Genomic DNA, 23,580 nt, shown 5'->3' with positions numbered 1-23,580 from the left:
GCAACCCACTCCAGTATTCATGGGGTTCCCTGCTGGCTCAGACGCTAATGAATCTGCCTGCAATGCAGGAGATCTGGCTTTGATCCCTGGGTTGGGAAGATTCCCTGGAGGAGGACATGGCAACCCACTCCAGTATTCTTGCCTGGAGAATCCCATGGACAGAGGAGCCTAGTGGGCTACAATCCATGGGGTCACAAAGACTTGGACACGACTAAGCACAGCACACACCCATCAGAACAGCCAAATTTCAAAACACAACACCAAATGCTGGTGAGGATGAGGAGCGATGGGAACTCTCCTTCACTGCTGGTGGAAATACAACATGCTACAGATACTCTGGAAGACAGTTATGCAGCTTCCTACGAAAACTAAACACTCTGACCAAACAGTCCAACCATCATGCTCCACTGTTATTTACCCAGGAGTTGAAAACTTACGCACACACAAAATGTCTACAGCAACTTTATTCATAATTATCAAAACTGAGATGTCCTTCGGTGGGTAAATGGATAAATAAACTATGGGTCATCTAGACAATGGGATATCATTCAGTGCTAAAAGAAAAGAACTATCAAGTCACGGAAAAAAGACATAGAAGAAACTTTTAACACATTGCTAACAGAAAGAAGATAATCTGAAAAGACTACATACATTCTATAGAATTCCAACTATATGACTACTCTGGAAAGGGCAAAACTAGGAAGACAGTAAGATCAGTGGCTGACAGTGGGTGGAGGTAGGTGGAGCACAGAGGATATTTAGGGCAGTGAAAACAACGTCTGATTCTATACTGGTGGATACACATCTGTGCAAACCCAGAGCGTGTGCCACACCAAGAGTAAATTTTAAGGTAAACTATGGACTCTGAGTGTGTCAGTGTAGGTTCATCAGCTGCAACAAAGGTAGCACTTGGGCGGGTGGGGGGGATGCTGATCATGGGAACAACTATGGGAAAAGCTATGCATGTGTGGGGCAGGGAGTCTATCAGAAATCTCTACTTTCCCCTCAGTTTTGCTGTGAACTTGAAACTGTCCTTAAAAATTAAGACTTATTTAAAAAATAGTAATATACTTCTCACACCCTCAAAAAACATGGATGAATTCACAGAAGCATAATGTTAAATGTAAAAAGCCAGACACAAAAGAGTATATTTTGTCAAATTTGACTTACATGAAGTTTAAGAACAGGCAAAACTAACCCATGGACATAGAATTTGGAACAGTGATTGTTATGAGGGGCTGGGAACTGACTAGAATGGAGCACGCTAGTACTTGTGAGGTGATGGAAAGTTTTATGTCTTAATTTAGGCTATTTAACAAGGATGTGGGCTTCCTTGGTGGCTCAGTGGTAAAGAACCCACATGCCAATGCAGGAGACCTGGGTTCAATCCCTGGGTTGGGAAGATCCCCGGAGAAGGGAATGGCAACCCACTCTAGTATTCTTGCCTGGAGAATCCCATGGACAGAGGAGCCTGGTGGGCTACAGTCCATGGGTCGCAAAGAGTTGGACACAACTTAGTGACTATACAAAAATAGACAAGGATCTATGAATACATTTATCAAAACTCAGTTTCACACTGTATATAAATTTTACCTCAATCCTCCCTGGTGGCTCAATGAAGAAACCTCCTGCAATACAGGAGACGGGAGTTTGATCCCTGGGTTGGAAAGATACCCTGGAGAAGGGAATGGCAACCCACTCCAGTATTCTTGCCTGAGAAATTCCATGGACAGAGGAGCCTAGCGGGCTATAGTCCATGGTGTTGAAAAGGTCGGACACAACTGATCGATTAACACTTTAAAAATAAGGGAAAAGCAAATTTATAGAAAGAATGAAAATACTTATGTCACCGTTTTTCCACTTGATAATAATGAACCTATTTTGAACCTTACTCTGATCAAATACTAGTCTTAAGAACCTGACATATTTTATCTAATTCTTACAAAAATTTAATAATGCTCTATTTTGCAGGCAAAAAGAGACTAATTAAGGCCCATTTTTTTAAGTCTGAAGTGGCAAAGCCAGGATAGGAACCCAGGATTCAAACCCTGGACACCAAGCTCTTAACCATTGTCCCACTCTGCTGCTAACTCAGAGCTCTCAGGATGCTGCTTCTCCGGAAACAACAAAACAAGAAAATTTAGTCAGCTGACTAAGGCGGTGCCTACAGCAGAAGAGCAGGCTGAGGTCCTGTTAAGACTGTCGGTTTTTCTAGGAAAGTTCTAGGAGTAAGGAGCAAACAGAGGTTTCCAGGACACAAGACCAGTGTGGCAGGTCACCGTGCTTGCTTAATTCAGATGCGCCACCACTGGCCAAACCACGTGCTGATGAGAAGCCAAAAGCACGGGCTTGTACGGTCTGGGAGAAAACTCCTAAGGGAGGACCTGTCTGCATTTGAAAAAAGCAGCATTCGAATGACCTTAATTAATTAAGGAAATTGGATTAAACACAGTTAAACTCCTAGAAGGAAAAAAGATAACAAAATGAAGTGGAAAGAAATGGTCTACCAGGTGTGCACATTGTACAGTAAAAGACACAGAAACTATTATAAGTTCAAACTGAACTAAGCCACCCACAAAAGTCTTTCTCCAAAATTAACACAGTAGTTGGAATATATGGTAAGGGTTGAGTATGCAGTAGGCACTCAGTAAATTCTTATTGTTACCATTTAACAGGATTTATGACTTAGAAAAGATAGAAAACAACTCCATCTTACAACTGGTGCTGATCAGAGCTTAATGAGAATCTTCATCTCTCTTCTAAAAAAGTGATAAGCTTAGAAAGAATTCAGTTTTCAAAGGTCACCTAGAGAAGCTGGGACTGTGAAGAAGGCTTAGTGGTCAGTCTCCTCCAGCTCTGTCCAAACTCAGAGAGTATAACACCACCAAGAGTGAACTAAGAATTTTGAGTGATAATGACACGTCAATGGAGGCTCATCAGTTGTAACAAAGGTTCCTCTTCCTGCAGGATGTCAATAATGGGGGAGACTTTGTATGTGTGAAGACAGGGGTACTTTCCCCTCAATTTTGCTGTGAATCTAAAAGTGCTCTAAAAACAATAAAGTTTTAAATAACAAGAAGTAAGTCAAGTCCCCCAATCCCCACATCAACAGGAATTCTCACCGTTAACTGAATAAAGGAGAAAAGCCACACGAGCATATCAAGAGACGGAGAACAGGCATCTGACGAAAATCAACAACTATCTCAAGACAAACAAAAAACAACACTAAGTAACCTAGGAATAGAAGGGAATGTCCTCAGCTTAATAAAGTCCATTTACACCTGCCAGCATGCCTAATGGGGAAAGATGGAGAACTTTCCCCTAAGATGGAGAAGAAAGGAGAGAAAAGGATGTCTGTCACCACTTTTATTCAGCACTATTCTAGAAGATCCAGTTAGTGAAATACAGAAGAAAAACATTTATAAAGGATACAGATAAGGGGAAAAGTATAAAAGTTTTCATCAGCAGATTACATAGTCATGTACTGATTTGACCAAAAAGTTCATTCGGGTTTTCCCCAAACCTGGAAAACCCGAATGAACTTTTTGGCAAACTACAGAAAATCCCACATGAACTACAAAAGAAGCCCCCAGGCCTAATCTAGTGAATTTAAAAGGTCACAGGATAAAGGTCAATATATAAAAATCAACTGTATTTTTATTTAAAATTGATGATTAGAAATCCAAAATTTAAACAGCTATTTACAGTAACACCAAAAGCATGAAATATTAGGAAAAATTTAGTAAAATATGACCAGCACATGGACAATAAAAAACTATAGTATACTGTCAAGAGAAAGTGAATGTAGAGACAGACACCATGCTCACTGACTGGAAGACTCAACTTGGTTAAAATGTCCATCCTCCCAGAATTTATCTACAAACACAACCCCAATTAAAATCCCAGAAGGTTTTTTGCAGAAAATAACAAGCTGATTCTAAGCTTTATATGGAAATTCAAAGACCCTGAAATAACCAAAACAAATTTGAGAAATAAAAAGTTGAAGAACTTAACCACCATCTGCTTTCATGAATCACTATGAAACTACAATCAAGACAGGGAAGCAGTGGCGTGAGGATGGACACAGAGGTCAGCGGAAGAGAAGAGAAATACTAAGAACAAACATATGAACATGGTCATTTTTAACAAAGATTGCAAAGTAATTCAATGGGGGAAGAATAACCTCACAAGGGGTTTTTGAGGTGGATATACATTTTGAAAAAAGTGAACTTTGGATTCTACTTTATATCATGCAAAATTAAAATCATAAGTATCTAGCAACACTGGAAAAAAATTTTCATGAACTTGGGGTGGGAAAAGGTTACTTGTATAGAATACAAACAACAAATTATTTAAAAATTTCTCATAAATCAATTTTGCTAAAATTACAAATTTCTTCTCTTCAAAAAAACATCATTAAAGAAACGAAAAACTAAGTCTGACTCTAAGAACACATCCGCAACACACGCAACTGACAAAGGGCTTCTGTCGACAATATAAAGAACTCTTACAACTGCGTAGGACGACAATCTAATAAAAAACGAGCAAAGGAGTTTGAACAGATACTTGAGAAATCAAGGAAGTCTACAAAAAGATGTCTGATGCCATTAGTCATCATGGAAATGCAAATGGAAATGGTACACTTTGGCACTACACACTTTAATTAGAGTGGCAGCAGGCAGGGGTTAAGTGTTGGCAAGAATGTGCAGAAACAAACTCTTCCTAATTGCTGGTTAAAAAATGTAAAATGGTACCATTTCTTTGGGAAAATGTGTCATTTTCTCATAAGGCTGAATATATACCTACCATATGACCCAGCAATTCTATTCCTAAATATTTACTACAAGTAAAGGAAAATAAATGTCTACACAAAGACTTGTGTAAAAATGTTCATAGCTGCTTCGCTAATAACCTAAAACTATAATCAATCCAAGAATCCTTCAAGAGATACATGGATGAAGTATGGTGAAGACATATTAACCAGATAATGAAATCTTACTGAACAATAAAAAGAACAATCTATGACCTATGTAGCAACATGGATGAAGAGGTCACACACTGTGTAGTTCCATTAATATGAAACTATAAAACAGACAAAGCTAGTCTATGATGGCAGAAAGAAAGCTGATATTTAGGGGTGTAGAAGGGGCACACTGACTTAAAAGAACATGAAGGGGAAAAAAACAAAAAGAACACGAGGGAACATTCTGGGAATATGGACATTAGGTCTATATTCTAAATGATGGTGGCTGTATGTGTGATTTTGTCCACATACAGTGAACTGTACACTTAACAGGAGTGTATTTTCTTACATGAAAGTTATGTTAACCATAAAAAATAAGCACATTTTCACGACTTAATTTTTCAGAAGAGGAGCTTACCTTATTGAGGGCAACAATGAAGGGACATTTTTTAGATTTCAAAAGGTTGATAGATTCAATTGTCTGGGGCTCCAAACCATGCATAATATCAACAACTAAAATGGCAATGTCACAAAGAGAGCTTCCTCTGTTTCTCAGATTACTGTTGGAAAAGGACACATAAATAGAAATCTTAAATACTTTTACTCAAAGAAACTTAAAATGTTCATTTCTTTGTAAAACCCACACAGAAAGAACAAAATGAAGTACATGCATTAAATTCAGGTGGCATTAGCCCTTAACCTGCCAAATGCTTATCTGACAGTGAACTGACATCAGTTGCAAATGACTTAGTTCCAGAAATTCCTCCATTATTTCTGCCAGTTTTACTGACCAAGTTTTTTGCACTAAGGAACATGGTCAAGAGGCAACAGAATAAAACTCCACCTGTAACAGTTTCATAGGAGATAGACCAGGCATGTATTAGGATTTGCTCTTTCAAAGTGGAAAAGACTTCTCTCTACAAAAAACAAGTCCTCAAATAAAGTCCTACTAACAAGTCAGTGAGGCACAGGTGAGGGCTGGTAGTTACAGGGACCACAGATATCAAAATAGTACACAAAGATTAATGACTAGTCAGAAGTCCTCACTCACTGAACGTCGAGACTTAATGGCTTCAAGCAGTGTGCCTGCTGACAAAAGACACAAACCACTCTTACCTGAAAGACTCATGCCCCGGAGTGTCAATAATCAGCATTCCTGGAATTCGTACGTTCTCTCGATCAAACTAGAAAAAGTAGGAAAAGTGGAGAGCTGACTTAACAAAGAACCAAAACAACAAAAGCATCTTTACAAGACAATTATTCTGCCAGGAAAACTTCAAAATAACAGCACTTCCTTTTCCAAATGAACTGCTTTTATTAAAATAGTGAGTCAACCAGCAAAGCACAACAGTTAACATTTTTCATTAAAAGGCGTTCTGTAGAAAAAAATGAAATGAGAAAAATTCCCCTTGTTAAGTTAACTATGATGTAGTCTAAAACTGAACAGATTACTTGTAAGGGACAAATGACAGAGGATCTGACAGTGATTATCTATAAAAAGCTAACACAGAAGAAGAGGCTCTCAGTGTTTGGAAAACTTATCTGGTCAAATTTTAGAGCAATTCTAAACTCTGAAAAATATCCCAAAGTATGTTTTAAAAGAAAATTAACATATTAAAATATTAAAAGAATTAAGCTCATATCCTGCTTTATTCAAATGTCATTATAAAGACTTGATTTTCTGGACAAAAGTCCATGAACGAATGGAAAGAGCATTACACCTGAGTATTCATCCACTGGAAGGACTGATGCTGAAGCTGAAGCTCCAATGTTCTGGCCACCTGATGTGAAGAACTGACTCATTAGAAAAGACCCTGATGCTGAGAAAGATTAAAGGCAGGAGGAGAAGGGGACAACAGAGGCTGAGATGGTTGGATGATATCATCGACTTGATGGACATGAGTTTGAGCAAGCTCCAGGAGTTGGTGATGGACAGCAAAGCCTAGTGTGATACAGTCCACGGGGTCTCAAGCAGTCGGACATGACTAGGTGACTGAACTGAACTGAACTGAGATATGGACATCCTCTTTTAACCTGAACAGTAGCACTGGCCAACAAATCTCTCTCACGCATACACAGAGAACTTTTTTCACTTTGCTTATCTATACTTTTGTCAATCTTGATATGATTTTCCAAAATCTTATCTAGTGATCTAGGTCAAAATGATTCAAATGCAAAACATTTCAATTTTGCATTCTGGTGGTCTTAAATCAAAATCTGCCATAATTACTTTCAGTTCACTGTCTGGAATACAAACAATAAAAACCACCAGAATCAAATTTCATTTACAAATTCAGAAAACTGCAATTCAAGAAAACTATCCTAAAATAAAGATATTAAACTATATACTAAAGTGGAACACCATATAACTAGAAAATTGACCCAGAACAACCAATACCAAGATGCAAAAGACCACATAGCTTATAAGAGGATGAAAGCCAGCTTGTATTAAAACTTGAAAGGTGAAGCTTTATGTGAGAAGAAACTCCAACAACAGTCAATACACTTTAGGAGAGAAAAGGTGAACCAAGGATTTACATGCAGCCAACTGATTTTCCAGGATGAAAGTCAAAAAGTAACGCTTCAATATTCAAAGAACTCAAGGAATATTACTTCCATTACTCCTTTAGGAATCTACGAGAAAACAAGCTTCAAAAAACAACTTCCAACAAACAAAACAAAAGCTGGAGTGACACACTCACAGAGCCTTTCTAAACACAGAACTGAGACTGAAGAGAGACACCAGCATGTGACAATATGCTGTGTGTTACATCAGAGCACATGGATGTCACAAGACAAACAAGACTACTTGAACAGTATCAAAAACACTCAGAAGCCAATCACTCCTAGAAAGATGGAACTATCTTGGCATAGTAAAAATTGAAATGGATTAAAACACAGTATAAACAGGTTGAAATCCATGAGTTTATAATAATACAAAACCAAACCACTCTTTGTTTGAAAAGCTGGTACATAAAGGCGAAGGATCAGACCTTTCTCCCGCATTCCATCACTCTGAGACCAAACAGTAGATGAGGACTCTGCAGAAGTAATCGGATAACGGGACCGGAATATCAACATTTAGAGATGACTTTAAAAGCTAATCCTGGGTGGAAGAGGAGGACTCGGACTGAAAAGGGACACAAGGCTTCTAAAGAAACTGGCAAGGTTCTACCCAGAAGCTGAGTAACACAAACGGTGTTTGATTCACTAAGCTTTACATTAATCATATGTGATTTTCTCTCCTGTTATATTTAACAAAAATAAAAACTGAGTATTTCTAAAGTGAGAAAAAGGAGATAAAATCAAAAGAGCTGGGGAGGAAACAGAATGTTTAAACATGGGGATCCATGATAAAAGTATTAAAACAAGGAAATGGCATACTTTTAACACAGAAAAGCGACTGCCTCTTGGAGCAAGAAGAAAGGAGGACTCCTACCATATTTAATGCTTTGTGTCTTTAAAAAAGAGATCTGAAGGGCAACGTGGCGTTTGTTACTTATGAATGGTGAGCGTGTGGATCTGTGATACTATACTGTTCTTTTCTTCTGTATGTAAAATAATTTATAACAATTTTTGTCAGAGATTAAGACACACGAAATACAGTGCACTTACATTTTTAATCATCTTAGTTTGTTCATTAATAGCTTCAAGAGGGACATTGGTGGCACCAATTTGCTGTGTGATACCACCTGCTTCACCATCTTGTACATGTGTGTGACGCAGCTGGGATGAGAGAGTAGATTTCAAGTCAAATTTCAAAATGCATAAAGAAGCAAAAGCATTAATAAAACAACAGCTTACTTATTGTAAACAGAACTGCCCATGTGTGCTATAGTTTCTATTAGCTTTTCATAGGGTATCATTCACTTATTCAAAGAGTTATATATCAATGCACACAACATTTTCTTACCTTATCTAGAATTTTTGTCTTCCCTGTATCCACATGTCCAAGTACACAAATAACAGGAGCTCTTAGCTTCTCTGTATTTACATTTTTACTGTGTTCAAGTCGCCGTTTCTGGGAACAACAACAAAAACACACACACAAAACTAAATATTTCAGACTTTCACTACCATTTTCCTTTAAATTAGTTTGCCTTCGCAAGAGAATGCCACAACCTGCATACAAGTTGTTTGCTGATTTAACTACGTGTAATTGCATTTTACAATGTGAACTTTACCACCTTTGAGCAAGGAGACGCCTGTTTAGATTTCAGAGCAGCACTGCTAATTATGGATTAGAATGATGTAAAATATTTGCTCAAACTTTCTGAACACTTTTGTACGTGGTTAATTTAATGGAATATAATGAATATTTTGTTCACACTTACTATATAGTAAAACCTCTAACTTATGTTGTTGTTTTTCTGTTGTCTAGTTGCTAAATCATGTCCAACTCTTTATGACTCCGTGGACTGTAGCCCACCAGGCTCCTCTGTCCATGGGATTTTCCAGGCAAGAATACTGGAGTGGATAGCCATTTCCTTCTCCAGGGGATCTTCCCAAACCAGAGATCAAATCTATATCTCCTGCGGTGCAAGTGGATTCTTTACTGCTGACCCACCACGGAAGCCCTGTGGGGGGAAGTTTATATAAAAAGAAGTATACTCCAGCATTCAAAAAAATTTCACTTCAAATTGTTAAAAATCTTAAAGCAATATATTTCAAAACTGCATCCAGTGTACACATGTACATGGCTACTGCAAGCTCCAGCCTAAGACACCCAGATGGCACTCCCACCTTCCCAAGGTGAATCTAAGCATGAGAAGCCTTCTGACCCACAATGTGTTTACTCAAGCGTCTACTTCTAAACACTTCAGTTTCTGAGAACCAAACAAAAACACCAGGCGGCAGTTCCTCTTCAAAACGCCAGCCTTTCAGGTGAAGCTGGCGTGCGAATGAAGGAGGGCTTCCACAAAAGGCTGAAGTAATGCCATTTACAAAACTATTTTCCATCTAAAAACCATTTTTGTAAGAACACTCTCATTTCTAGCCTCAGACACTGAATCCTTCTATAGAAACTGTAATGAAAAAATATTTTGGAATGCCAAAAGAGAGATGCAATTTTACTAGCAAAGAGCAGTACACAACAGCTTCATAGTATTTATGACTCACACTTTCCCTGGTGGTCTAGTGATTAAGAATCCACCAGTCAATGCAGGGGACAAGGGTTCGATCCCTGGTCCAGAAGATTCCATGTGTTGTAGAGCAACTAAGACCATGCCCCACAACTACTGAGCTGGTGCTCTAGAGCCCACATGCCACAACTACTGAGCCCATGTACCCAGAGCCCCTGCTCCACAGCAAGAGAAGCCACTGCAAGGAGAAGCCTGTGCACTGCAGCCAGAGAGCAGCCCCTGCTTGCTACAACTAGAGAAACTTCGTGTGCAGCAAGAAGACCCAGCACAGCCAAAACTAATAAATAAAATCTTAAAAACAAAAGTATGACTCAAAAGCAAACATCATGAGCTTAGTTACAATCTATGAAGAATTACTGGAGTAAAAAAATTTCAATGTAGTGCAGCACATAAGATCAATCTATAAAAATCAACTGCATTTCTTTGTACTAACAATGGAAGATTAAATAGTGACTCCACTCACAAGAGCATCAAAAAAACAATATATGTGACAATAAATTTAACAAAAGAAAAATAAATCCTATACTCTGGAAACTACAAAACATTGCTGGATGAACTTTCAAAGGATCTAAATAAATGGAGAGATAGCTATTTCCACGGATTGGCAAATTCAGTATTAATAAGATGGTAATTCTCCCTAAAATTGATCTACAGATTCAATGCAGTCCCTATCAAAAGTGTGAGAAGACTTTGGCAAAAACTGATAAGCTGATTCTAAAATCTGTATGGAAAAGCAAGTGACCTAGGAAGTTGAAACAATCTAAAAAAGGAGGAACAATGTTGGAAGACTTACATTACCCAACTTCAAAACTTATCATAAAAACTATAGTAATCAAGAAAGTGTGGTACTGACATAAGAAAAGACGCACAGATGAATGAAACAGAACTGAAAGTCCAAAAGCAAACCCTCACACTTCTGCCACTTGATTTGTCAAAGATGAGAAGGCAACACAAAGAGGGGAAGGGTCGTCTTTTAAACCAACGGTGCTGGTTATCATTAAAAAAATAACCTAAATCCTTACACCCTACATAAAAATTATCTTAAAATAGATACAAGGAACAAAAAGTATAAGTCTGTAAGAAGAAAATCACAGGACAAACTATTCATGATCGTGGTTTCAACAAAGATTTCTTCAATACAACACCAGAAGAATAATTTATGCTCTAGTAAAAGAAAAACTTAATAAATTAGATGTTACCAAACTTAAGATGTATGCATGTCAAAAATATACTGCTAAAAATGAAAAGAACTACTCTTACAACACAATAAAAAAAGACAAATTCCAAAATTTAAAAATGAACAAAAGTTTGAATAGATACTTCAACAATTAAGACTATAGGAATGGCCAAAAAGCATACAAAGAAATGATAAACATCGTGGAAATGCAAATTAAAACCATAGTTAGACACATTGCTTCACATCCCTCTAGAATGGTTATAATGGGAAAGCAGACAATAACAAGTATTTGGATATCGAGAAACTAGAACCCTCAAGTGATTAAAATCTTTAATTGTAGAGCCACTTTGAAAATGCAGTTTCTGAAAAAGCTAAACACGAATTTACTACGTGAGTTAGCAATTTCATTCTTCAGTTCAGTTCAGCTGCTCAGCTGTGTCTGACTCTTTGCGACCCCATAAATTGCAGTACGCCAGGCCTCCCTGTCCATCACTAACTCCTGGAGTCCACTCAAACTCATGTCCATCAAGTCGGTGACGCCATCCAGCCATCTCATCCTCTGTCGTCCCCTTCTCCTCCTGCCACCAATTCCTCTCACCATCAGGTCTTTTCCAATGGTCAACTCTTCGCATGAGGTGGCCAAGGTATTGGAGTTTCAGCTTCAGCATCAGTCCTTCCAATGAACACCCAGGACTGATCTCCTTTAGGATGGACTGGTTGGATCTCCTTGCAGTCCAAGGGACTCTCAAGAGTCTTCTCCAACACCACAGTTGAAAAGCATCAATTCTTCGGCGCTCAACTTTCTTCACAGTCCAACTCTCACATCCATACGTGACCACTGGAAACACCATAGCCTTGACTAGACAGACCTTTGCTGGCAAAGTAGTATCTCTGCTTTTTTTTTCCCTTTCTTTTTTTTTTAAAATTATTTTATTTTTTAACTTTACAATATTGTATTCGTTTTGCCATATATCAAAATGAATCCACCACAGGTATACAAGTGTTCCCCATCCTGAACCCTCCCCCCTCCTCCCTCCCCGTACCATCCCTCTGGGTCATCCCAGTGCACCAGCCCCAAGCATCCAGTATCGTGCATTGAACCTGGACTGGTGACTTGTTTCATACATGATATTATACATGTTTCAATGCCATTCTCCCAAATCATCCCACTCTCTCCCTCTCCCACAGAGTCCAAAAGACTGTTCTATACAACAGTGTCTCTTTTGCTGTCTCGTATACAGGGTTATTGTTACCATCTTTCTAAATTCCATATATATGCGTTGGTATACTGTATTGGTGTTTTTCTTTCTGGCTTACTTCACCCTGTATAATAGGTTCCAGTTTCATCCACCTCATTAGAACTGATTCAAATGTATTCTTTTTAATGGCTGAGTAATATTCCATTGTGTATATGTACCACAGCTTTCTTATCCATTTGTCTGCTGGTGGACATCTAGGTTGCTTCCATGTCCTGGCTATTATAAACAGTGCTGCGTTGAACACTGGGGTACACATGTCTCTTTCAATTCTGGTTTCCTCAGTGTGTATGCCCAGTGGGATTGCTGGATCATAAGGCAGTTCTATTTCCAGTTTTTTAAGGAATCTCCACTGTTCTCCATAGTGGCTGTACTAGTTTGCATTCCCACCAATAGTGTAAGAGGGTTCCCTTTTCTCCACACCCTCTCCAGCATTTATTGCTTGTAGCATTTCTCCAAAGAAGACATACAGATAGCTAACAAACACATGAAAAGATGCTCAACATCACTCATTATCAGAGAAATGCTAATCAAAACCACTATGAGGTACCATTTCACACCAGTCAGAATGGCTGCGATCCAAAAGTCTACAAGTATCTTTGCTTTTTAATATGCTATCTAGGTTGGTCATAACTTTGCTTCCAAGGAGTAAGCGTCTTTTAATTTCATGGCTGCAATCACCATCTGCACTGATTTTGGAGCTCAAAAAAATTAAGTCTGACACTGTTTCCCCATCTATTTTCCCCTGAAGTGATGGGACCAGATGCCATGATCTTCGTTTTCTGAATGCTGAGCTTTAAGTCAACTTTTTCACTCTCCTCTTTCACTTTCATCAAGAGGCTCTTTAGTTCCTCTTCACTTTCTGCCATAAGGGTGGTGTCATCTGCATATCTGAGGTGATTGATATTTCTCCCGGCAATCTTGATTCCAGCTTGTGCTTCCTCCAGCCCAGCATTTCTCATGATCTACTCTGCATGTAAGTTCAATAAGCAGGGTGGTAATATACAGCCTTGACGAACTCCTTTTCCTATTTGGAACCAGTCTGTTGTTCCATGTCCAGTTCTAACTGTTGCTTCCTGACCTGCATACAGGTTTCTCAAGAGGCAGGTCAGGTGGTCTGGTATTCCCATCTCTTTCAGAATTTTCCACAGTGTATTGTGATCCACACAGTCAAAGGCTTTGGCATAGTCAATAAAGCAGAAATAGATGTTTTTCTGGAACTCTCCTGCTTTTTCCATGATCCAGCGGATGTTGGCAATTTGATCTCTGGTTCCTCTGCCTTTTCTAAAACCAGCTTTAACATCAGGAAGTTCACGGTTCACATATTGCTGAAGCCTGGCTTGGAGAATTTTGAGCATTACTTTACTAGTGTGTGAGATGAGTGCAATTGTGCAGTAGTTTGAGCATTCTTTGGCATTGCCTTTCTTTGGGATTGGAATGAAAACTGACCTTTTCCAGTCCTGTGGCCACTGCTGAGTTTTCCAAATGTGCTGGCATATTGAGTGCAGCACTTTCACAGCATCATCTTTCAGGATTTGAAATAGCTCAACTGGAATTCCATCACCTCCACTAGCTTTGTTTGTAATGATGCTTCCTACGGCCCACTTGACTTCACATTCCAGGATGTCTGGCTCTAGGTGAGTGAACACACCATCGTGATTATCTGGGTCATGAAGCTCTTTTTTGTACAGTTCTTCTGTGTATTCTTGCCATCTCTTTTTAATATCTTCTGTTAGGTCCATACCATTTCTGTCCTTTATTGTGCCCATCTTTGTATGATTTGTTCCCTTGATATCTAATTTTCTTGAAGAGATCTCTAGTCTTTCCCCTTCTGTTGTTTTCCTCTATTTCTTTGCATTGATCGCTGAGGAAGGCTTTCTTACCTCTCCTTGCTATTCTTTGGAACTCTGCATTCAGATGCTTATATCTTTCCTTTTCTCCTTTGCTTTTCGCTTCTCTTCTTTTCACAGCTATTTGTAAGGCCTCCCCAGAAAGCCATTTTGCTTTTTTGCATTTCTTTTCCATGGGGATGGTCTTGATCCCTGTCTGCTGTACAATGTCACGAACCTCATTCCATAGCTCATCAGGCACTCTATCTATCAGATCTAGGCCCTCAAATCTATTTCTCACTTCCACTGTATAATCATAAGGGATTTTATTTAGGTCATACCTGAAGGAGAGCCAACCAGTCCATTCTGAAGGAGATCAGCCCTGGGATTTCTTTGAAGGAATGATGCTAAAGCTGAAACTCCAGTACTCTGGCCACCTCATGCAAAGAGTTGACTCATTGGAAAAGACTCTGATGCTGGGAGGGATTGGGGGCAGGAGGAGAAGGGGACGACAGAGGATGAGATGGCTGGATGGCATCACTGACTCGATGGACTTGAGTCTGAGTGAACTCCGGGAGTTGGTGATGGACAGGGAGGCCTGGCCTGCTGCAATTCATGGGGTCGCAGAGAGTCGGACACAACTGAGCGACTGAACTGAACTGAATCGTCTAGTGGTTTTCCCACTTTCACCAATTTAAGTCTGAATTTGGCAATAAGGAGTTCATGATCTGAGCCATAGTCAGCTCCTGGTCTTGTTTTTGCTGACTGTATAGAGCTTCTCCATCTTTGGCTGCAAAGAATATAATCAATCTGATTTCGGTGTTGACCATCTGGTGATGTCCATGTATAGAGTCTTCTCTTGTGTTGTTGGAAGACGGTGTTTATTATGACGAGTGCATTTTCTTGGCAAAACTCTTAGCCTTTGCCCTGCTTCATTCCGTATTCCAAGGCCAAATTTGCCTGTTACTCCAGGTGTTTCTTGACTTCCTACTTTCGCATTCCAGTCCTGTATAATGAAAAGGACACCTTTTCTGGGTGTTAGTTCTAAAAGGTCTTGTAGGTCTTCATAGAACCGTTCAAGTTCAGCTTCTTCAGCGTTACTGGTTGGGGCATAGATCTCGATTACTGTGATAATGAATGGTTTGCCTTGGAAACGAACAGAGATCATTCTGTCGTTTTTGAGATTGCATCCAAGTACTGCATTTCGGACTCTTTTGTTGACCGTGATGGCTACTCCATTTCTTCTAAGGGATTCCCACCCACAGTAGTAGATATAATGGTCATCTGAGTTAAATTCACCCATTCCAGTCCATTTTAGTTCTCTGATGCCTAGAATATTGATGTTCACTCTTGGCATCTCCTGTTTGACCACTTCCAATTTGCCTTGATTCGTGGACCTGATATTCCAGGTTCCTATGCAATATTCCTCTTTACAGCATCGGACCTTGCTTCTATCATCAGTCACATCCACAACTGGGTATTCGTATCTCACTCTTAGACATTGCCAAATTTCTAGGATTAAAAAAAATTCACTGCTAAAAATTGTTTTTATTCAAAAGTAACAAAAATATATCTCCATGCACAGACTCATATGAGACTGTTTTGTAACAGAAGTACAAATTACAAAAAGTGGAAACAATTCAAATGTTCTTTAACTGGTGAATGGACACAAATAAAATGTGGTATCTATATGTAAGGGACACTGCTGTCAGTTAAAAGGAACACAGTACTGACAGAGCAGCAACACAGATGAATAGGCTGAAGTGACAGAAGCCAGACACACAAGACCATGTAATATAAAGTTGCATTTATGATGAAGTTTCTGGAGAAGATGCTGTCCTGAGGCAGGAAACAGATGAGCAGCTGCTTGGGGGCAGGAATGGGTAATGACTGCAGATTGGCACAAGGATATTTCTGGGGTGATGAACATATTCCAAAAGTTGAGCTGTGGGAATGGCTGCACAACTCTAAATTTACAAAACGTCACTGAATTGTAAACTTAAAATGGGTCAATTTTACAGTATGAAATCACATCTCAACCAAGCCGTTTAAAAATTGCTGACCTAGGACTTCCCTGGTGGTCTAGTGGTTAAGAATCTGCCACACAGTGCAGGAGACACAGGTTCGATCCTGGGTCTGGGAAGATCCCACATGGCACAAAGCAACTAAGCCCACGAGCTGCAACTGATGAGCCCATGAACTGCAACGAAGCACAGCACAGCACAGAACTAGCCTGAGCACAGCAACGAAGACCCAGTGCAGCCAAAAAACTTTTTTTAAATTGTTGAGCTAAAGAGGACTACTGCATATTGTTAAAAGGAGGGGCCGGGGGTGGGGGGATGCAAACACTAAATTTATTACTTAATTTTTAATTATTTTTTTTTTAAATCATGGGGTTCATAACCAGATTCATTGCCAAAGGCAGTTCTTCTATCTCACTAGGGAGTGAGATAATAGGGAACTGTTACTTTCTGATTATATCCATTCTGTTCGTAAATCACCAAGCACAGTATACAATGTCTGGCTGAAGCAGGTGCTGTGGGAAGAAGCAGAGACACGAGCAGGAGAACGGAGGGGATTTAGAGGGTGATCAGAGATACTGCTCAACATCCTAAAATGAAGAGGACAGTCCCCCACAGCAGAGAATTCTTAGGCCCCAAAATGTCAATAGTGCTGAGGCTGAGAAACCCCAATTTACAGTAACAGACTTTGTTAGTCCTTTAGAAATTTGGAAAATGTATTCCTAACTAAACTTTACAGAAGGAAAAGGCAAATATTGACACAGAGGTATTCACAAACTAACTGAAAGCTAGAATTGCACATGAAAAAATTAAGGAAAGCTAAAAACAATTTTTAGTTTTAAAACAGTTTAGCCTCTTCAAAGAAAATTAGTTTTTAGTGTATTATTTATGCTAAGCTGACATAACTAGAGAAAACTTCCTCCTGAAGTCTAGTAGAAATAGTAGTAGAAGTCTACTGCATTAAGAAGGGAAAACAGTTAAGTGGCAGGGTATGTGAACTTGACTAAACGGAAGCCTCATTAACACAACTGATCTAAAGAACTAAAGGGACCACATGTGTCAGAATGACTAAACACACAAGGCAAACACTCAGTTAGAGCGCATAAGCTCAGAATATCTCTATAAACCTATAAAAAAATCTCTCAAAGAGCACACTAAAATTTGGATTAAAAAAAGAAAAAACTGATAAAGCAGTCAGCATTCCATCTTAGCAAACAGTGAGGTCCTTGGGTTAGACCAGTGTCAAGGACCTATTATGTCTCAGCATCACAAAAAGTGAACAGATACCAATCCGAGACTGTTTTTTAAATTGCTCCTCAATAGAAGCCTTAATTGTAAAGTTCTAACAATCACAGAGGAAGGGGAAGGAAAGGAGTAGAGAAGAGGAAAAATGAGTACCTCAATCCTCCGTTTTGCTTTGTCATAAGCCCGTTCTTCTTTAGTTCGATCGTCATCAGAGTCATCCTCAGATTCTGAGCTCACGTCTTTGCTTGGCTTTTTATCCAATGTTTTCCCAGCGTCCTTCTCATCTGACACCTTTTCATCATCATCTTCACCTTCACTGCCTTCACTGTCTCCTTCTTCCTCCTCTTCGTCTTCACTCTCTTCTTCCTCCTCCTCCTCCTCTTCCTCCTCCTCCTCCTCTTCAGGGTTTTCTTTTACTTCTATATGCACCGTGTTTTCCTCTTTCAGGAAAAGACATTTTGAAATAAACCAAAGTTAAAAATGAGATTTCTATCAAAATAGAGACCTTAAAGGCAAAATAATACCGAAAGGGTACTAAATAAGGCAGTTTTACTATATAATTCAAAATTAATATTTTCATACATCATAAATGCAAAGTTTTGTCTACATACTACAGTAAAGACTGCCTTTTACAGTAAAAACTTAATGCATTAACCATTTATTAGCTTAAGTAGCTAATAAAAAAAGGAAAGCATCACTGGCCAGGATACACTGTCCCTGAGAGGACAGAAACCCAGGGTGGAGAGCACAATGCTTAGTACCTCCTCCCCCCGGGGTCATCTGCGGACCCTGGAGGAGGCAGCTGAAAGGCTATGCAGCGCTCTTAAAGGCCCCTCAGTGCTCAAGGGTCCAGGCACTGGGAGTTCAGGCCTACCAAGGATTTCAGGGGGGCAAGGTAGACGGACACTGGGTAGTGCCCTTACTGTGGGGTGAAATCCTGAAAAACTCTGGGGAAATAACAGGATAAACAGGAAGTAAACAGGATCTCCCCATTACTGGCAGATCACCTCCAGGTTCTCTAAATTCCAAACGGGGTGTAAGATGATTCTGTATTGCTAGTTCACTCAGACTCCTGGTAGATGTACATATAAATTCTCTCTACAGTAAGAAAACACCAACTTTGCCATCAAATTATTTCTACAGTTTCAAACAACTCAGGAGAAAATAAAAACAAACTGGGTTGAATCATAATAAAACTGATGAAAACAAAGACACATGGAAACTTTAGAGTGATACCTGACTTTTAAACAGAAACAATAAAAGCCAAGACAGGGGATTAGAATCATCAAAGCATTAATCAAATTATAACAAAGAATTTCTCATTTAGTATGTCACCTTCAAGAATGAAGATGAGGGATTCCCTGGTGGCTCAATGGTGAAGAATCCGCCTGCCAAAGCAGGAGACATGGGTTGGATCCCTGGTCGAGGAAGACCCACATGCTGCAGCAACCAAGCCTGTGTGCTACAACCATCAAGCCTGTGCTCTAAAGACCAGAAGCCCCAAGTACTGAAGCCCCCATGCCCTGGAGCCCATGTTCCGCAACAGAAGGCACCGCAATGAAAAGCCTGTGTACCACCAACTAGAGAGTTAGCCCCTACTTACCGCAACTAGAGAAAAGCCCACGTATCAATGAAAACCCAGCACAGCCAAAAATAAATAAATTTTTTTAAAAAAAGAATGAAGATGAGATAAAGATTTTTCAGAAAAGCAAATATGGACAGTCTCTGTAGCAGATTCATACTGAAGGGAATTCTAAAAGATACGCTTCAGGTTGGAAGAAATGACCCCAATAGAAGGTAAGAGATTGAGGAAGGAAAGAAGCACCACAAAAGCTCAGAATGTGAATAAACTTCAATGTATACCCATTGTTGTGTGTGTGTGTTTTAAAGCTTTTGGGGTTTAAAACAGAGAATTAAAGTAAATGAGAACAATGGTATATATAAACTGAGAACTGTTCAAATGTAATTTATGTATTCTATGGTCTTTATCTTGCTTGGAAAGAAGGTAACAGACATTGATAGTTCAGAAGTCCACGTTAAAACTATCTAGAGTAACCACCAAAAGTCAGAAGAAAAGTACAAAACGTCCAAGCTCATGAAAGGGCAAAAAAAGGAATTAAAAAAAAAAATCAAATAATCTAAAAGATAGTTAGAAAGGAGAGAAAAAGGAATAGAACAAATAAGAGTAAGATGATAAACAGAAGATCACTAAACTTCATTAACTGTATTACATTCTAGATGTAATGGGCTAAGTACTCCAGGTAAAATAAAAAGTAACAAAATAGATTTAAAAACCTCAACTATATGCTGTGTAAGGATATAGAAAGTGTAATACAGACAGAAAAATCAAGTAAATTAAAGCTGGTATACCTATATTAACATCAGATAAGGCAGACTTTAAGGAAAAAGACATTACTAGAAATAAGATATAAAACAGTCAATTCATCAGAAAGATGTAAGATTACATTCATTTAATAATACAGCACAAAAATACATAGAGCAAAAATTAAGATAACTCTCAGAGAAAAAGACAATCTATAAGCACAATGGGAGATTTAAGTATACCACTCTCAGCAAAAGAGAGAAAAGTACACCAGAAAAAAAAAACTCGGAAGCTGAATAAAATAATCAGCAACCTAAATACAGATAGCAAAGCACTCAACTAATGCAGAATATAAACTCTTTCCAGTCACATGAAACATGTAAAATAACCAACCATTTGTTGGGTTGTAAATTAAGTCAACACAGTTCAAAGGACAGAAACACGTGTTTTTCTGATCACAATGAAATAACAAAGATATGTAAAGTCCTCATTTTCATAAAATAAGAAATAAACTTCTAAATAAATTACAGGCTAAAATATCAAAATAGAAATTTAAAAATATCAATATATCAGAACTTAGAGAATTTGGCTAAAGCCAGGCTTAGAGAAAAATACATCATTTTAAAAAAGACTGAAAAAACAAACAGCCAAATATTCACTTCAAAAAGTTAGGAGAAAGCCAGCAAATAAAACCCTAAAAAAGAAGCCAGGAAGAAATGACCAGGAAAACCATTTTTTATTCACAATGATTAGGAGGAACTCTATTATCTTGTTTGTATATCTTTGTATTTATTCTAAGTTAAAGAGCTTTAATAATCTATTTTCATTTGTAAAAATCACCATTCTGGGAAAAAATGCATTCTAAATACTAGGCAACTATCTTACAAATCACTTTCTGAAAAACCATTTATTAATGAAATCAGGATCCACAGGAGGATTTAGGGATCATGGCAATGGAAAGAGCCAGACTGTCCTCTATCTCCAGGAATGCTCGTGCAGCTTTCACAATCAAGAGACTACTCCTTTAAACAGAGACACATCACCAATAGCCAATGGAGGTATCAGTGCAGGCTTCCAAGCTACTCACCTGTCTCTCTCTCCTCATCGCTAGCCATAGCTTCCCAGTCATCCAACCCAGCATCCTCTGTTTCTTCTTCCTCTTCTGTGGATGAAAGTTTTCATTAAGGACATAAAAATTATCAGAACTAAGATTGCTTTTAGAAAAAAAAATGTAGAAAACTATACTGACATTTAAAAAACGCTTTAGTTATAAAAAGAAGTATGTATATAATTTCATTCTTTGCAACTATTTTTCAACATACCTAGCAGATTAAATCCTTTACTGTCACTAAATGCTTCACAATTTCCTCATGTTTTGAATACAATATATTAAACTTAACCCAGATTTCATATCCGAGGTAAAATATTGCTGTTCAGTCGCTAAGTCATGTCCAAAATATTAGCAACTCATTGAAATACTCCTTTAGATCTTGAAAAGGGTACATGATGGCATTCAGTTCTTGAGGACAAATGGAATTTCACATATCTCTTCTTTTTGATCTTCAAACTATATACATAAGAATGTATTGTTTATTTAGCTTTAAGCTCTTCAAATACATACAAATACTACTTCAATTACATGGTTGGAGGTACAAATCTGCACTTCCCTTCCAGCTGAAAGAACAGCACGTTGTGTTTACAACCCAAAAACGGCCAGAAAGGTATAATTTTGAATTTAAAGACTATAAACTCTCCTTATTAACAAAAATGACTCTCTTTTTACTTAAATCTAGTCAAGCAAAATTATTCTCAAATGAAAGGAAGATGAGGGTGGAACACGGGGTATTTGCTTCCCTGTCATAATTACTACTTGCCAACAAGCCTGGACACATTTTCCTGAGGAGGAGGAAATGAGTCAGAAACATGAACCCTAAACTCCTTCTAAATTAGTAACTCTTTCTACTGCTACAAATTACCACCAAAAGTAGTGAACTCCCATAAGTCTATCAACATGAATGTCTTTGATTTCAACAGGTTAAGCTGAGGCGAGCTAAGGAAAATGATCCTTTTTACACTGAGAATAGGAGGGGAAGAAAAAAAGGATCAGTAATACTGGGTTAACCACTAAACCATTCAGGTATGACCTAAATCAAATCCCTTATGATTATACAGTGGAAGTGAGAAATAGATTTGAGGGTCTAGATCTGATAGATAAGAGTGCCTGATGAGCTATGGAATGAGGTTCGTGACATTATACAGGAGACAGGGATCAAGACCATCCCCATGGAAAAGAAATGCAAAAAAGCAAAATGGCTGTCTGGGGAGGCCTTACAAATAGCTGTGAAAAGAAGAGAAGCGAAAAGCAAAGGAGAAAAGGAAAGATATAAACATCTGAATGCAGAGTTCCAAAGAATAGCAAGAGGAGATAAGAAAGCCTTCTTCAGCGATCAATGCAAAGAAATAGAGGAAAACAACAGAATGGGAAAGAAAATCAGAGATACCAAAGGAACATTTCATGCAAAGATGGGCTTGATAAAGGACAGAAATGGTATGGACTTAACAGAAGCAGAAGATATTAAGAAGAGATGGCAAGAATACACAGAAGAACTGTACAAAAAAGATCTTCACGACCCAGATAATCACGATGGTGTGATCACTCACCTAGAGCCAGACATCCTGGAATGTGAAGTCAAGTGGGCCTTAGAAAGCATCACTACGAACAAAGCTAGTGGAGGTGACAGACTTCCAGTTAAGCTAGTCCAAATCCTGAAAGATGATGCTGTCAAAGTGCTGCACTCAATATGCCAGCAAATTTGGAAAACTCAGCAGTGGCCACAGGACTGGAAAAGGTCAGTTTTCATTCCAATCCCAAAGAAAGGCAATGCCAAAGAATGCTCAAACTACCACACAGCTGCACTCATCTCACACGCTAGTAAAGTAATGCTCAAAATTCTCCAAGCCAGGCTTCAGCAATATGTGAACCGTGAACTTCCTGATGTTCAAGCTGGTTTTAGAAAAGGCAGAGGAACCAGAGATCAAATTGCCAACATCCGCTGGATCATGGAAAAAGCAGGAGAGTTCCAGAAAAACATCTATTTCTGCTTTATTGACTATGCCAAAGCCTTTGACTGTGTGGATCACAATAAACTGTGGAAAATTCTGAAAGAGATGGGAATACCAGACCACCTGACCTGCCTCTTGAGAAACCTGTATGCAGGTCAGGAAGCAACAGTTAGAACTGGACATGGAACAACAGACTGGTTCCAAATAGGAAAAGGAGTTCGTCAAGGCTGTATATTGTCACCCTGCTTATTTAACTTATATGCAGAGTACATCATGAGAACGCTGGACCGGAAGAAACACAAGCTGGAATCAAGATTGCCAGGAGAAATATCAATCACCTCAGATATGCAGATGACACCACCCTTATGGCAGAAAGTGAAGAGGAACTCAAAAGCCTCTTGATGAAGGTGAAAGTGGAGAGTGAAAAAGTTGGCTTAAAGCTCAACATTCAGAAAACGAAGATCATGGCATCTGGTCCCACCTCTTCATGGGAAATAGATGGAGAAACAGTGGAAACAGTGTCAGACTTTATTTTTCTGGGCTCCAAAATGACTGCAGATGG

The 23,580-nt window shown here is 38.7% G+C and overlaps 1 protein-coding gene across 1 annotated transcript in view; it reads right to left on the bottom strand.

The window, feature by feature from the left end:
- The window catches only part of EIF5B (eukaryotic translation initiation factor 5B), a 76,128-nt gene that overhangs the window by 10,348 nt on the left and 42,200 nt on the right, over positions 1–23,580 (bottom strand). The window contains exons 9-14 of the mRNA XM_006050937.4: positions 21,043–21,117; positions 17,786–18,072; positions 8,877–8,984; positions 8,579–8,689; positions 6,080–6,147; positions 5,382–5,523 (exon numbers count right to left, since the gene is read on the bottom strand). Of these exons, the coding sequence (XP_006050999.1) occupies positions 5,382–5,523; positions 6,080–6,147; positions 8,579–8,689; positions 8,877–8,984; positions 17,786–18,072; positions 21,043–21,117 (791 nt within the window). The remainder of the gene's footprint in view (positions 1–5,381; positions 5,524–6,079; positions 6,148–8,578; positions 8,690–8,876; positions 8,985–17,785; positions 18,073–21,042; positions 21,118–23,580) is intronic.

This window comes from Bubalus bubalis, chromosome 12, assembly GCF_019923935.1.
Source record: "Bubalus bubalis isolate 160015118507 breed Murrah chromosome 12, NDDB_SH_1, whole genome shotgun sequence".
NCBI lineage: Eukaryota > Metazoa > Chordata > Mammalia > Artiodactyla > Bovidae > Bubalus > Bubalus bubalis.
This window is presented reverse-complemented; position numbering and strand designations above follow the sequence as displayed.